The sequence below is a fragment of the Prionailurus bengalensis genome, chromosome A2, assembly GCF_016509475.1.
Source record: "Prionailurus bengalensis isolate Pbe53 chromosome A2, Fcat_Pben_1.1_paternal_pri, whole genome shotgun sequence".
Classification (NCBI taxonomy): domain Eukaryota; kingdom Metazoa; phylum Chordata; class Mammalia; order Carnivora; family Felidae; genus Prionailurus; species Prionailurus bengalensis.
Genome location: NC_057348.1, coordinates 50,570,883 through 50,587,155, shown reverse-complemented (window position 1 = coordinate 50,587,155; position 16,273 = coordinate 50,570,883). Strand labels below are relative to the sequence as shown.

Sequence of the window (16,273 nt, the reverse complement as noted above, 5' to 3'; positions counted from 1 at the left end):
CCTGTAGAAGGCTATCCCAGGCACTGAGGACCAGATGCATCCAATGGCCACTGCATCTCACAGGAGCACTGACACAGTCTTCTTGAGCCAACTACTTATAGAGGGGAGCCCTGATGTGCATGCATGTGTGGTGGGGATTAATGGGGGAGAGGAACAAAGGAGGTTCCTCCTTCTGTTCTTTGACTTTTCATGCTGCCCTTAGCCCTTAGAAGTGCATTAGCTCTGGTAACAACTCTCATATAGAGCTAACTATGTGCCAAGCACTGTTGCAAGCACTTTATATATAGTAACTCATTTAATCCTCATAACAGCCCTATAAGCTGTGCACTATTATTATCATTCCCATTTTACAGATGAGGGAACTGAGGCTTGGAAAGGAGAAACAAGTTCTTCAAGGGCACGAAGCTACAAAGCAGCAAAGCCAGGTGTTCTGGACTTGAGTCCTTAATGAGCAAGTGGGTGGCTGGAAGGACAGAGAGGGGGAAATCCGTAAGGAATTCAGCAATAGAGAGTCAGCATGTATCTGCAGGCTAGAGAGAGCGGGGGCGGAGGTCACTTCATTACTTTTTTGTCCTATTAGAATGTAATGCACTTATTATGTTTATATATGTAAATATATACATAAATAAATAGGTCTTATTTTTACAGTGTTAAACATCTTTGTGCTTGCTTTAACGTATAAATACATTAATACTGATACACAGCCAGTTTCCTACCAAGTATGGGCATCTCTTAGGGTACAGCTGTAACACAGATTAAGTAAATCATAGGCATAGCTCCCTTTCTCTTCCAAAGGTCTCTTCCCAAACCTCATTGGCTATTAGGAAAACCACATAAACTCCCCACAGCTTAGATTTCTTATCTGGACCTACCCCATAGGGTAAAATTTTATAATTATAAAAATTATAATCATAATCATGAGAGCAACTGAATACCTAATGTATGTCTGTACTAAGCAGAGCACTTTCATACCTTATGGTTTTTAAAAATCTATTGAAGTCTAGTATACTTCTTTCTTTTTTAATTGAGATACAATTGACATATAACATTAGGTTAGTTTCAGGTGCACAACATAACAATTTGATACATGTATTGCAAAGTGATAACCACGGTGAGTCTAGTTAACATCCATCCCTACTCGGATGTATGTATGTAGTCACCATACATAGTTAGTTACGAATTTTCTTTTCTTGTGATGAGAACTTTTAAGATTTACTACTCTCCGAGCAACTTTCAGTGCCATACAGTATTATTAGCTGTAGTCATCATGCTGGACATTACATCCCCAGGACTTACTTATTTTATAACTGAAAGCTTGTGCCCTCTGATCACCTTTACCCATTTTGCCAACTCCTTACCCCCTGCCTCTGGCAGCCACCAGTCTGTTCTCTGTATCTGTGAGTTTGGTTTGTTTTTGCTGTTAGATTCCACACATAAGCGAGATCATATGGTATTTGTCTTTCTTTGCCTGACTTATTTCACTTCGCATAATGCCCTGAAGGTCAATCCATTTGTTTCAAATAGCAGATTTACCTTCTTTTTATGGCTGAAAAATATTCCACTGTATCTGTATACCATATTTTCTTAATCCATCTATCTTTTCAAGTGAGTACTTTGTTTCCTGTGTATAAACACCCAGAAGTGGAATTACTGGATTATACAGTATTTCTAGTTTTAATTTTTTGAGGAAGCTCCATACTGTTTTTTCCACAGTGGCTGCACCAGTTTACATTCCACTAACAGGGCACCAGGGCTCCCTTTTCTCTACATCCTTGCCAACACTTGTTCTTTCTTTTCCTTTTCCTTTTTTTGTTTTGTTTTGTTTTGTTTTGTTTTGTTTTTGAGAGAGAGAGAGAGAGATGCACGCAAGCAGGAGAAGGACAGAGAGAGGAGAGAGAGAGAATCCCAAGCAGGCTCCATGCTCAGTGCAGAGCCTGACATGGGGCTCAATCTCATGACTGTGAGATCATGACCTGAGCTGAAATCAAGGGTCTGATGCTCAACTGACTGAGCCACCCAGGTGCCCCTTGGTTTTGTTTTGTTTTGTTGTGTTTTTATAATAGCTATTCCGACAGATGTCAGGTAATATCTCAGTCTGGTTTCGATTTGCATTTCCCTGATGATTAGTGATGTTGAGCACCTTTCCGTGTATCTGTTGGCCATCTGTAGGTCTACTTTCATGCGTTATATTTTAATCCTCCTAAAGGCAACCAAAGTGTACGGAGGTTGTGTAACCTGCCCGAGGTCACGCAGAGAAGAGATGATGGAGCTGGGCACTAGGAATGCCTTGTGCAGGAGCCATATCCTCATTGCTTAACCCTGTCAGCAATGGCTTGTCAGTAATCAGTGAGGAATAAAGGTTTGATTGGTAAATGTGTGTGTGTGACGAGATACACTTGAGCTGTGGCCCCAGTAAGAATTCTCCCTCCCCAATATTTAGTCCGTGGATGAATGTGCTACTCAGCTCAGGCTGCTAGAACAGAACTGGGTGGCTTAAACAACAGAGATTTATTTCCCCACAGCTCTGGAGGCTAGAAATCCAAAATCAGGGAGCCATCAGGGTTGGTTTCTGGTGAAGCCTTTCCTCCTGGCTTGTGGACAGCTGCCTTCTCACTGTATCCTCACTATGGCCTTTCCTCTGTGTACAGAGAGAATGAGAGAACTCTAGTATCTTGTCCTCTTCTTAGAGGGACGCCAGTCCTGCCAGATGAGGACTCCACCCTAATTACTCAACTTAACCTCAATTCCTCCCTAAACACCTGACTCCAAAATCCATCACATTGGGGGTTAGGGCTTCAGCCTATGGATTTGGCAGGGGAGGGAGGGACACAGTTCAGTCCGTAACAATGAGCTTTGAAGAGTTCTGGGAACCCTTAAAATTGTATACAGCATCTTTGCAAGGATAGGAGTCCACATACACCCAAAAGGATGCAACCACAAAAAGTATTGTAAGTGGACAGGGACAGAAAGGGTTCACAGACAAATGGAAATGAAACCTGCATTGAGAGGTAGAAGCAAGAGAAATTTCTTATAATATTATTTTAATTAGTGTTAAAAAGTGGAGAACAAGAGAGGCAGTGGAAAATGAGGAGATGGTGTGTCAGAAGTTAGATGGCCTGCCTGAGACCACAGCCTGGGGCGTGGATCTGAGCTAGAGCCCAGTGTCCTGAGCCCCAGCCCACATTGTTTCCACCAGGCTTGCTGTCTCTGCTGCCCTACGGGAGCCAGGGCCATCTGAGCAAGGCTCCTCAGTGTCCTCCTGCTCACCTCATAGATGCTCTTTCCCTTGCTTTCTTTCTAGAAGTGGAGCAGATCGAGGCCATCGCCAAGTTTGACTACGTGGGGCGGTCCCCGCGTGAGCTGTCCTTCAAGAAGGGGGCCTCTCTGCTCCTGTACCACCGTGCCTCGGAGGACTGGTGGGAGGGTCGTCACAATGGCGTGGATGGACTCATCCCACATCAGTACATAGTCGTACAGGACATGTGAGTGGGAGTCAGGACCTTCTCTGAAGAATGCCGTGATTGATTAGTAATGTCTGGAATGGGCACAGGAAGGGGAGTACTGGGTTGTATGCCAGCCACTTGCTCTCCCCGGTGTGGTATACCTGGTCTTTTGTAAGAATGGGTTGGATCTACCTTCCCCTTAAATAGTGATCCCCTTAACAAATAAGCAAATTGCCCATCCTTCAGCGTGCACAGAGACAGTGTTTGGTGCCTTTGGCTCACCATCCTGACCCACCTGCCAGCCTCCAGGGCATTCATCACCTGCCCTGGTTCTCAGCATCCAGTGGATCTCGCCATATTCCTCCACCCTCCCGAGCCGTGCCTGTACTCAGCGGCCAGCCCACTGCCCCCTCACTCTCCACCATTCTCTGTCCCCCAAGTGGCTCTCTCAGAGGATGGGCAGAAACCATGATCCCCTCATTTCCACTGAGTAGGGTACTGTTATTTTTAAAAAATAATATCAGGCACACACACACACACACACACACACACACACACAAAGGCCTGTATCCCAAATACCTAGAGCTACCAGAATGTCCAGAAAGTCTATACCTTCTCTTCTTTGAAGGCCATTGACGCTTCCTACAACACACACTCCCTCTGAGCTTTGGTCAGGCTCAGGTCGAACTGCTGTATCAACAAAGTAGCCACCATGCTGGACCTCAAGGGAAGGGGGACAAAGGCATAAGTTTTGATGGCACAGGGAATGGTGTGAAACCAGAGAAAAGTCCAAGGCCAGGCAGACAACAACAGAAATGCCAGTGGAGGACCCTCAGCAGCCCTCTGATGTCCCCAGGCTTCTGGAAGGGAGAGGGCAGTGGGAAGAGGCTAGCAGGGCTCCCCAGCAACTTCAAGCCACCCCACAATCATCCAAAGCCCTGAGTCGGGAGCTGAGGGATGGAGGCACTTTTCCTCCTCCCTTGCTTAGCCCCAAACTGCTTCTCAGGGAGCCTGTGGACACGCAGCTCCCAGTGCTTAGCTTGCGGGCTCCTCCCCCATTAGGCCAGCACTCACTCCAGCATTTAGCTTGTCCCAGCCTGGAGCAGCCTGGGAGAGAAAAACCCAGAGGAGGGGGGAGGAGAAGGTGGGCCTGGGGCAGAGGGGCATCTCCGTGCCGAGAAGGTGACTGGGAGTGTGCTGGTGGGTGTGTGTGATGCTCAGGTACACAGTGGGAAATGGCTCATCCCGAGGATGGGCACAAGTTGACCGCAAGGTGTGTGTGGATCCACCCTTCAGACAGGTGCGCTACACATCCTGGGTTCTCTGTAGCAAAGCACTCCCAATTCACATGTGTCCTTCTCCCCAGGGACGATGCCTTCTCCGACAGCCTGAGCCAAAAGGCTGACAGTGAAGCCAGCAGTGGGCCGCTGCTGGATGACAAGGCCTCCTCCAAAAACGACCTCCAGTCGCCCACGGAGCACATCTCGGATTACGGCTTTGGGGGGGTGATGGGCCGGTAGGAAACGCGGGTTCATTCTTTCCTGATAGTGCCATGCTGTGTCTGTTTTGGGAGAGGCAAGGGGGCAGCGGGGAGAGAGGGAGGCCCCTTGTTGCCTGCAAGATGTGATATCAGGCACACCTTGGGCAGGGGGAGGGGGGAGCGGTGGTGCTGGCTGGAACTGGCCCAAGAATGCCAGGTGTAAAATGGTCCAGCTTGCAGTTGGGGGTTGGAGAAAGAGGAGAAGAGACATGTATTGGCAAATCAGTGCTTTTTATGTAAAATAGTAATGATGCGAGAAAGAGAGAGTTTTAAATTGGCAAGTATTTTTCCTACCTCTCTCTGGTTCTTGCACCTCCTCCCTACTTTCTGTTGAAGACCTAAGTTGTTATATTTAAAAATTTAAAGCGCACATACTCCCTGAAGTGCACTACACAAACAGAAAACTCAAACCCACTCATGTGGTGGGGGAAATTGACACTTGAGGCCACCCACTTATTTGGTGGGGGAGCACATTTGCCAATTTCTTCCTTCCCCCGTGTGTGGGCTGGGCTGTGTCACATGACCTTTCTGCCCGGCAAGGAGCTGTGCATGTCCTTCCACATGCAGGGATAGTCCGAAGATTGTGGTTGTTTCCAAAAAAATTAAACAAGAAGAAGAAAAGAGAAGCTGACAGTTTCTCACTGCTTTCTTAATCAGATTCTCAGAATGTCATATTCTTCGTGTTTTTGGTGGAGAGGTCGTGGGATCAGCTCACACATATGGGTACTTGCAGATAGAGCCAGAGATATCATTGCAGTAGGAACATATGTTTATGAATTTATTTCAGCAGAAGTCTCTGCCTCCTTTTAAAGCATATTCTATTCAGTTCAGCAAATGGCTCAGGCACTGTGCTAGGTAATGTAATTGGGGGGAAAGTGGAAGTGGGGTAGATAGAAGACAAAGCCATGGTTCCTGGACTTCTAGGAGGGCCATATCTTCTCCTGCCTCCCTCTCCCTCTCCCTCCCTTCCCTACTTTCTTCTGGTTCTTTCTTTCTCAGTATTCCTCCTCTCAAACACCTATGCTTTGGTCCTGTTGGGGTACCCACAGGCAGTGCTTAGCTTGGCTGGTGGCTCTGGGATATGAAGTGCTGCTGACCACATTGAACTTGGTCCTCTGGTCAGAGACCATTCCAACACTCTGGCCTTCCTCCCCACCCCCTCATCACTTCCAGCCTCCCCTCCCCTCACCAATGCCTTCCAATCTTTGTTGACCTACATAGGATGTAGCCAAATCACCTGTGGGTGGAGCCTCTTATCTTTAGAGTGCTCCCACATCCACCAAGCCTCCTTGGAAGGTGGGCAAGGAGTGTTGTACCTGTTTACCAGATTAATAAAATGGGTCTGAAAGACTACACAGGAAAACCCATGACAAAGCCAGCCCTCCTGATAGACACTCTAGTCCTCTTTTCACTCTACCAGAGCCTCCCTAAAGAGTGAAAGGTGGCCACATGTGTGGAAGGCATGTCCAGCGATGCAATTTTTACTCCTGAATGACTAGTTTTCCAAGATCTAGAAAAGCCTCATAGAAATAGCCCTTTGCTGGGGAGATTGGGGGTGGATAACAATACCGGACTGTGTTCAGTTCCCAGGGACCCCTCCTGTGCTTGCAGGGAGCTGGTGACTTTTTGGTACAGTCAAGCCTCAATGCTTCAGACCAATTAAGAAGCCCTTCAGAATCATGGAAATGTCTGAACCACTTAAGAACATATCATGAGCCCAACTAACCATCACCAAAGCGTTCCCAGGTTGAAATTCTCCTGGCCTTGGCTACACATGTAGACAAGATTCATTGTGTAATTAGTAGCACCACCGTCTGCAGTTTGGAAGCAGAATGCTTCCGATTCCTTCATTTTGTGCATTTTAAACCTGCCCCTTGCCACTAAGTTACACGCTCAGCCAGTGCTTTCATTGCACAATTGAGTCTGGCTGAATGAGGCTTTACTATACCTGCTCCCTAGACTAGTGTGTAGTGTGTGGCCTGGGGTTAGCTGGCCTGTTCTGAGACTTGCCAGGGTTGACCTCTGCCCCATGCCCCTGCCCCCTGGCTCCTTTGCAGAGTGCGGTTACGATCTGATGGAGCGGCCATCCCCAGGCGCCGAAGCGGGGGCGACACACACAGCCCGCCCCGGGGCCTGGGCCCCAGCATAGACACGCCGCCCCGGGCTGCCGCCTGCCCCAGCAGCCCCCACAAAATCCCCCTCACCCGGGGGAGGATCGAGAGCCCCGAGAAGCGGAGGATGGCGACATTTGGGAGTGCCGGCAGCATCAACTACCCTGACAAGAAGGCTCTCTCCGAAGGGCACTCGATGAGGTCGACATGCGGCTCCACCAGGCACAGCAGCCTGGGGGACCACAAGTCCCTGGAGGCTGAGGCCCTGGCAGAAGTAAGGGCCAGCGGGAAGGCAGGCTGGGCCAGCTGAGAACCCTAGAGGGGTGGCGGGGTGGGGGCCTGCGGACTGGGGAGCCCCTTTGCCCTTCGCAGTAGGCTCAGGGTTAAGCCAGAATACAAGAGAGATAGCAAGCTGGCCTCCCCGTGGGCTTGGAAGCTGGATGGGTACAGCCAGCTAGGGATCCTGTAAAAACTGAAGACCTCCAGTCTCCACGGCTGGAGTGAGGGATTCCTGCCCTGGGGGCAGGCCAGAGGAGAGGGATGTGGTAATGACAGGCGTCTCCACAAGATGGCACAGTTGAGTTATTCATTCATCTGTTCATTCATTCATTCATTCATTCATCTGTTCATTCATTAATTCCTTTATTGAGAAACATTATTGTGTGACGGTCACTGTGCTAGGCACTGAGAGTACAGTGGTGACCTAAAATGGACCCAGGCCCTGTCCCCCGCTGTCCGTCTTCCCCTAGGCCCTTTCTGCAGCCCCACTCTGCAGATTGCCGTATCACCTCTCAGACTAATGCAAGGCTCATGCCTAAACTCCTCAGCTGATCTTTCTCTGAGCTTTCTGTCTTTCTGGCTCACATTCTGCCAGGGGAGAATGGTGGTGGGGATGGATGGTAGAGAGGGGTGATCATTACATTTTGTGTTTTAAAGTTTTATGTTTCAGTTCATGCTGGAGTAGAGCAGGAATAGCAGTGAAATCTATAGGGAGCTTCATTTAAACAGTATGGGCTGTGGAAAGCCTGTGATATCACTGCCAGGCTGGGGTATAGCAAAGGTGGGGAGAGGATTGCCATTTCTCCCCTCATATAGAAGGCCCCCCACAGCTAATCTTTTTGGATAAAGGCACATAAAGCCTCTTCTTAAAGTAGCTTGTGTTCTGGGCAAGGGATAAAATGTCATGAGGAAGCATAAAAGCTACTATTAGCCATTAACCAGACAACCATAGTCTGTTAACAAAGCAAACAGGATAGGCTGGGACCCTGCCTGTGCCAGATTGGAGCCTTTTGTGTGGGCCCAGGGCAAGCAGGAGGCCGCCTGTGGGCCGGGGGAGGAGAGAGGGTAAAAAGAGGGCATGACTGCAGAGAGGAGCCAGCAGGACATCTCCAGGCACCAAGGCCATCAGTATGACAAGACTTGCAGTTTTCCTGGGTTTGCCTCACCAGACATTGTGCAGCATGCCTTGTAGCAGCGGTTTGAAGCAACATTCAGTAGCTGGGTTGGTTGGGCTCTGGCCTAGCTCAGCCTCAGCAGCTCCTTGTGCCTGTTTTGGTGTGGAGGCATCCCTGTAACACCTGTGTGAGCCAAGGACTCTGGCTAAAGGGAGTTTAAAAATCCACTGCCTGGCAGTTAACAAAGCTCCATCACATCCATTATCTCATCCCATCTTCACAGTAAATGTAGGGGCTTTCAACAGAGAAGCAAAGTATGGTACAGAGGGCCTGAGGCTTGTCTGGGGTTGCACAGCAAGCAAATGGCAGAGGAGTCTTTTCACTAAAAAATTACAGGCCCTTTACCCTAGCACAGGGCTCCTGGGTCGAATGCTGATGTCCTACTGAAGCGCCCCCTCCTGGCTCGAGGAGGAACAGAGGCCTTGGGAAGGTGGAATGAAGGTGCCTTAATGGCTGTCTGTCATTCAAAGTGCTCTCCTACTGATGAGCTCTTAATATTACAGCATCCCCAGGAATTACATAGGATGATCAGGGGTTTTGTTGCTTTTTAAAATTTATACTTTTGAAAGAAAACTTTTCTGATTATAATACAGAGAAGAAAGTCCCATTATTCTGGAGTGAACATTGTGGACATTCTGATATATAACCTCCAAGGGATTTTTCTACGGGCAAGAATTGTTTTTAATGTAATCTTTTTAAGTTTATCTTTTAGAGAGAGAGAGACAGAGACAGAGAGACAGAGCATGATTGGGGGAGGGGCAGAGAGAGAGGGGGAGACACAGAATCCGAAGCAGGCTCCAGGCTCCGGGCTGTCAGCACAGAGCCCGACGCGGGGTTCGAACTCATGATCCAACTCACAAACCGTGAGATCATGACCTGGGCTGAAGTCAGATGCTTAACTGATTGAGCCACCCAGGCACCCCACAGATTTTTTTTCAAAATAACCATAATGGTTAGAGGCCTAGGCTCTAGCGACACACTGTCTGGGTTGAAAGTTGGGCTGTGCAACTAGCTGGCAATGTGACCTTGGGCAAATTACTTGCCCAGGATGAGCTCCCATTCTCTTATGTGTGAAATGAGCATAAGGGTAGCTCTACCCTCTAAGTGTGAGGATTAAATGAGGTACAAATGGAAAGAGCTTGGACTGGTGCTTTATCATTACCACTGTTACTGCCATTATTATTTGTGAGCACTGACTATATGTCAGGTACTGTGCCAAGCTCTTCACAGGGGCTGTATCATTCAACATGCTCATCAACACCCTGAAGTCATATTATTATGATCGATATTCACAGATGAGAATTCTGAGGCTCAGAGAGTTGTGGTAACTTGCCCAAAGTCACATGGCAAGGAAGTGGCAGAGCCAGGATTCGAACCCAAGTCTGTCTGACTCCAGAGCCTGCCTTCTCAACCAGTAGGCTAACCTGCCCTCATTGCAGGTCCCTGTGCAGGCAAGTGTGCAGGTGATGCCCACGTGGATTCCCTCAGTTGGTCATAGGATACCCTGGAGACTTCCTCTCTGTCCCAGCCATGAGGTTCATGGGTGGGGATACCTCCCTAAGCAGCCCACAGGCTGATTAGCAGTCGAGGAAGGATTGGAGCCTAGGCCTCCAGACTGTGCTGACCAGAAGCTCCTTCTGTCCCCAGGACATCGAGAAGACCATGAGCACGGCTCTGCATGAGTTGCGGGAGCTCGAGAGACAGAACACGGTCAAGCAGGCGCCAGATGTGGTGCTGGACACCCTGGAGCCCCTGAAAAACCCGCCGGGCCCCATCAGCTCAGAGCCCGCCAGCCCCCTGCACACCATCGTCATCCGCGACCCCGATGCCGCCATGCGCCGCAGCAGCAGCTCGTCCACCGAGATGATGACCACCTTCAAGCCAGCGCTGTCCGCCCGTCTGGCCGGCGCCCAGCTGCGCCCGCCCCCCATGCGGCCCGTGCGGCCGGTGGTCCAGCATCGCTCCAGCAGCAGCAGCAGCTCGGGCGTGGGCAGCCCGGCCGTCACGCCCACGGAGAAGATGTTCCCCAACAGCTCCGCGGACAAGTCGGGCACCATGTGACCTCCAGGACGGGGCGGCACTGCCCTGGCCCACCGTGGCCCGCCGTGGCTGAGGGCGGCCTCTGTGACTTCCGCGGCCTTCCCAGTGCCCCTGGCCTTGTCGGGTGGGGACCAGAAGGTCCGCCTGGAAGCGCGTCTGTGCAGAGCTGAGGCCCAGGCACTGGCCGCAGCTCACGTTCAGCCATGTGAATCCCGCAGACCTCCCGTGTGTAAGCAGGCGCCCAGAGGGGTGCAGGTGCAGGAGCAGGAGGCCCCACTAGAGCATCTCCTAAGATTGGGGCAAAATGTTAAACGGCTTCCCCGCATATGGTCACTGGAAAATGATTCTCTCCACATTCTCTCTACATACATAAATATGTGTGTATATATATGTGTGCATATATACACACATACATGTATGTATATGTCTGTAGGTGTGTGTGTATATATATATTTATGCATCTATATACATATACTAGATCTGGACACACAACTAAATGTATATAGGATCTCCTTTTTCTTTTTATGAAACTTAGATTTACCTCAGACCCATGCCACCAAACACCTCCCGCTGAGTTACTTGGTGGGACTTGCAGGGACCTTTCTGGGAGAAGTTAGAGGCCTCAGTGACTGCGGATGAAGCAATACACCACTAACCTGCAGAAAAAATACACAAAAACAGTCTCCCACTGTCTCCAGAAGTCGTGGCCTTCCAGAACAGTCTGCCCCTCACAGAAGGGTGGGGCAGGCAGCACCCCAAGCAGGCTGCTCCTAGAGGTGGGGAACCCTTCACAGAACCCCCCCGTCCACCCCAGAGACCCTGCCTTTCCACCCGGAGGCCAAGGGCCAACCGTACCCCCGAAGGCACGGGAGGACGTTGGCGAGAAGGCCCCTGACCACAGCATCATTGTGTTTGTATGTAGAAAAAGGGGATAGTGAGAACCTAAGCCCCATCGCAGCACAGTGTTCTGTGTGGTTGGGAAAAAGGCAAAACAAAAACAATGGTGTGGAACACTTCAAAGCCTAGACACGCTGTAGGAATAAAGTAACTATAGAGGTTTAACTTATACCATTTTCAAAATATTTAATTTTTTCTTTTCTTCTTTCTACTAATTATACTGTGTCAGATCTGGAACTAAACAGGCAAGGAGGCTTTCAGTCACATCATTTTAATTTAAAATCAGTCCGCGACCCACTCTGGCTGGTGCCCTCCTGCGTGAAATGCAGGAACCTCACAGCAGGGGCCAAAGAGGGGCCATCCTTGGCACTTTCTGTCCTAGAGAACACTTCGGTTGACATCATGCAAATGAAATGGCTTTCCTCTCTACCTTCCCTTCCCTTCCTAGCCCCTGCACTCCCGCCCACCCCCACCACCTCCAGAACATTGGAGATAATTGAAAATGTGGTGATAGAACTGAGGTGAGTGATTTTTAAGAATTATGAGCTAGACTTCTGCCTCTCAGCTGGGAAGAGGCCTTCTGGATCACTCTTGTTCCATTCCATTTTACTTCCTTTTTTTGATCTTTTCATTTTCCAGAGACAGCCTGTTTCTGGATGATGGGACGTAGGCGAATCACATCCTAAGGGGACCACTTTTATTCACCCCCTCATGCCAAGGGTCTCCTTGCTGTTCTCAAGCACGCTCTCTTTCTCTGAGTGTATCTCCATGCCTGTGGTTTGGAGTCAGAAGTCCTGTGTTTGAGTTCCAGCCTCCACCTCTTAGGAACTGTGGGACTTTGGGCATGTCACTTCACCTCACCGAGCCCCAGTTTCCTGCTCCATAAAATGAAGGGAATAAAGATAAAATGTAGGTGAGCAAATTCTGGAAGCCGGAAAGCACTGTGCCAACATGGTTGCTCCTTTTATTATCATTAGCAAGGTAAGTCTTTTAGATAAACCCATCCAGGATCTTCCTTCTGAAGCCTCCTAATGGCATTTGAGAAGTGGGTGGTGGAATTTTCCTAGTAGTTTCATAAGAGCCCTGAAGCACAGCCCTACAGAAAAATCATACACTGATGCTTGAAATTCTGTCATTACCATTTCACCCCATTAGACTAAGTTTTGCCCTCTCCTCTGGTCCTCCATAAAAAGGTAAATACACCCCAGGGGGAGGGATCTAGTAAGTCACTGATAACCTGAGCGTGCAGGAGCAGTAAGCCATTCTGTCTCATCGGAAGCATTGGCAGTGAGCACACCCAGTGGAAGGAAGAGTCAAGAAAGGGCACAAAAAGTGCCAGAGAGAGGTCAATGATAAACATCCTTGTTTTGCCTAAAACCGCAGATTCTGTCTTAGCTCCTGGAAATGAAAGAGTCTCAGAAGCAGCTAGGAGCCCCTCTGCCGTTGAGCAGATGACTCTAACCCCATTTTACAGCTTAGGGAGGAAAGCGAAGCCTTGGGGATGTGCTATGGCTTGCCCAAGATTTAACAGACGGCAGCGAGTGAGGGCCCTGTTGGGCGCTTGCCTGGGCGGATGCTATGCTCTCCGGCCAGGAGACAAGACTTCCCATTTCTACCCCAGAGATATTCCCAGACCTTAAACGCAGTCACCTCCTGTGCAAAATGTCACATCATCCGACACGGCTAACCGATGAGAAGTGAAAGTCTGAGTTGAGCGTGTTGCCTGATCTGTAGAACACCAGTCAGACCACGTGGATATTCCTATAGATTGAGTTTTTCCTTACTGAAAATGGATCTGTCTGCCTTTCACCAAGTCACCTGAAGGCGAGAGTCTTTGCGGTTTTCTTTTAAGTCCCTGGTTTTCCATTGGGAAATTGGCCGATGATTCACATGTAGGAAAGCTCACAGCCCACTCATCCAGCCCCAGATCTGACCCTTGACGCAGAACCAAATGGAAAAATGCTTTCCTGCACCACGACCCCCCTCCTTCCTCATCTGGCGCTATGCATGTCTCCACCACCCTCCATGCACACCCCGTCCCATCCACAGTCACTGAGCATCGCAGTCTCCTCCTGACTCCTGCCTGTGTTAGTCCACACTATATATTGCTGTATTTGCTTAAATGCTGGAAAGTAACTGTTACAATGTGAAACTGTAATTTTTTAAAAAGGCTACAATTAAATTATAGCCAATGCCACTCACCAAATCTTTGCACCTAGTAGATAGATCAATGTAAAAAACAAATACCAGAAACCTAACTGTACAGTGAGTGTGGGGGAAATGTAGTAACCTAGTTAGTAGTCCTCAATATAACCAATTGTACAAGGGGGAGTGGTGGTTACCTACTTGTTCATCGCCATTACTGAGAGCTGTACTGATCAGTTCGTTGATAACGGGCATTTTTTTTTCCTTCTTCTTCACAGAATGATTTGTTTTCTTAACCTTTGACTTACCCTGAGGTCAAGCCTTTTGTCTTTATGTGTAACTGATGTTTAGTCTATTTTAGGAATGAACCAGCAAGATGTTCATTTAAAACTGACCAAAGACAATTCATTCCTGGTCTAGTTTCCTGGGCCTTGGGGCCCAGCCGCCGCTAAAGACCTTTCTCCGATAAAATTGAGAACAAGCCGTGCTTCCTACCCTACTCTCCTTCTCTCCCTTTATTCCCCTTTCCTCTTCAAGAGCTGCTCTGAGCTGTGGGATTCTATGAAAAATTCTTGCCTTTCCTTGTTTTCAGTGCTAACGATTTCTCACCTTGAAGCGCCTTTTGAACCCCGGACAGAGCGCACAACTGGAGGGAATTGTAAGCTCGGGAATTAGACTTGGGAGTCTTTTCTCCGAGGTCACCAGGCCAAGGGGCAGGAGAGAAACGGATTCCCAAGGGATGAAAGGTGTCTATTCAACGAAGAAATCCGAGTGGGAAGAGACACAGGGAAATGGAGCCATAGTTTGGCTACACCGGCTGGAACCAGCAGTTCAGAGATCTGCCTTATAAACACTTCAGAACTGGTTTGTGGTACACAAAGGGGAGCCAGCGTGGGGAAGGGCCTTTACGTGGGGCTTGCTTCTCTGTTGGAGTCCCCTGGAGTGCCTTGTTGGGTATATTTCTTTCTCATTCAGGAGGCATGAACGCAGAAGACTTCCCGTGGCCTGGTCGTTACTCGGCACTCCGCACACGTACACGGCTGATGGAAAACCACAAGGACTAATGTAATGGTTCTTCCTCTCAGTCTTTCTATTCCTAACTTTTCACACATCCAGATGGTTCCACACTAGAGCAAATGCCTCATTCTCCTGAGAATCCCAGAAAGAAGAATGGCTGGCTCACAACCATGGTGGGAGGCCCTGTTGGGCTTGGGAGGACGGGCGGGGAGGAAAAGGCAGGAAGGGGTGAGCGAGGTGTTGCTTAGCTGATTTTCTGCTATGCAGAGCTAATGCTGACGTTTCATGTCAACTTCCCCGGTTCTCTGGGGTCTCCTCTCTTCTGAGCAGCCGTGTAGAGAATTCCCCACATACCCAAAGCTGCCCAGGGGAGCTGAGAGAAGGGACTTTGCTGTCATGTCGGACTCCTCCCGGCTTCTCTGAGGTTGATCTGCCAACGTCCCGCTGTCCCATCCTCTGGGACTGGCCGAATGGCCACCGCTGCCCCTTGCCGACACCTCCTTTCTGTGTGAACTGTCCCAGGCAAATAACAAAGCTGTTCCTTGAACCAGAGCAACCAGAGTGCACTTTGCCTTCCTTAGACGGAAGTAGATTCTGGCTAGAGTTTCTGCTCAGGCTCTAGTTCCCGGCAGTGTGACTGTTTACACGGTTTGGCAATAGATTTGGTTCTGATTGCTTCAGAGTGGCTGGTCGATTTAGTTTCCTTTGGTTTCCTTCCTCCCTAAACTGTGTCAGGAAAAAACAAACCGAAAACAACCCTAGGAAATTGCTGGTTGCCTGTCCCCATGTGATGATAAGTGTTGCCCTCTTCCGGATATCGTTTCTCTACCTTACACCAAACGCCCGTCCTATAGAGTGTCTGTTGCGTATTCTGATGGTGCCTGCTGGTTTGACGTGGAGCTATCCTGTGAAATAAAACAGCTTAACTTTTCTCAAACATGCTCCCGTGACTTTTTGAAAGGGTGAGGTGGCACGGAGCGGGGGGGGGGGGGGGGTTGGGGAGGTCCCAGAGGGGTATTTCTACCCTCCAGTCCACACTGTCTGTGTGCTGCCTCCAGGAGCCGTCCCTGAGATATCCTTTAGCTCAGATCCAACAAGGTGAAGGCCAACGTTCCAAGGAGGACTGATTCACCTGTAGAATTAATTGGAAAAGGTAACTGTGGGATGCCCGCTGGGAAGGCAGAAACTGGAAATGTCAAAGCAGAGGGAAATGAGAGAAGGAGCTGTCATCTACAGAGGCCACAGGATACTGAGTGCCTGTGTGAAGGCATATGGACCATTTTAGCATTTGTGTCTATACACATGTGATACTGCCCCTTGGATTTTTTTCCCTCTGTGTGTGTGTGTGTGTGTGTGTGAAGTTTATTGATCACTTATTTCTGTCCCAGGCACTAGATTAAAGCCCTAGAAGTGCATTTTCTCATCAAATTCTCAAAACAGTTATTGAAGGTAAGTACCCTTCTTAAATCCCATTCTGCAGATGAGGACATTGAGGCTCTAAGAAGTTAGATGGCTTGGGGGCACCTGGGTGGCGCAGTCGGTTAAGCGTCCGACTTCAGCCAGGTCACGATCTCACGGTCCGTGGGTTCGAGCCCCGCGTCGGGCTCTGGGCTGATGGCTCAGAGC

General features: G+C 49.2%; 1 protein-coding gene across 5 annotated transcripts in view; it reads left to right on the top strand.

Moving 5' to 3' along the window:
• The window catches only part of SRGAP3 (SLIT-ROBO Rho GTPase activating protein 3), a 262,356-nt gene extending 246,772 nt beyond the window's left edge, over positions 1 to 15,584 (top strand). For 4 of the 5 annotated variants that reach the window (XM_043588002.1, XM_043588001.1, XM_043588000.1 and 1 more), the window contains 4 exons: positions 3,302 to 3,482; positions 4,810 to 4,959; positions 7,041 to 7,368; positions 10,196 to 15,584. In XM_043588002.1, the coding sequence (XP_043443937.1) occupies positions 3,302 to 3,482; positions 4,810 to 4,959; positions 7,041 to 7,368; positions 10,196 to 10,609 (1,073 nt within the window). In that variant the 3' untranslated portion in view covers positions 10,610 to 15,584. The remainder of the gene's footprint in view (positions 1 to 3,301; positions 3,483 to 4,809; positions 4,960 to 7,040; positions 7,369 to 10,195) is intronic. The other variant, XM_043588004.1, reaches the window with a different exon arrangement.
• Positions 15,585 to 16,273: the final 689 nt, after the last annotated feature.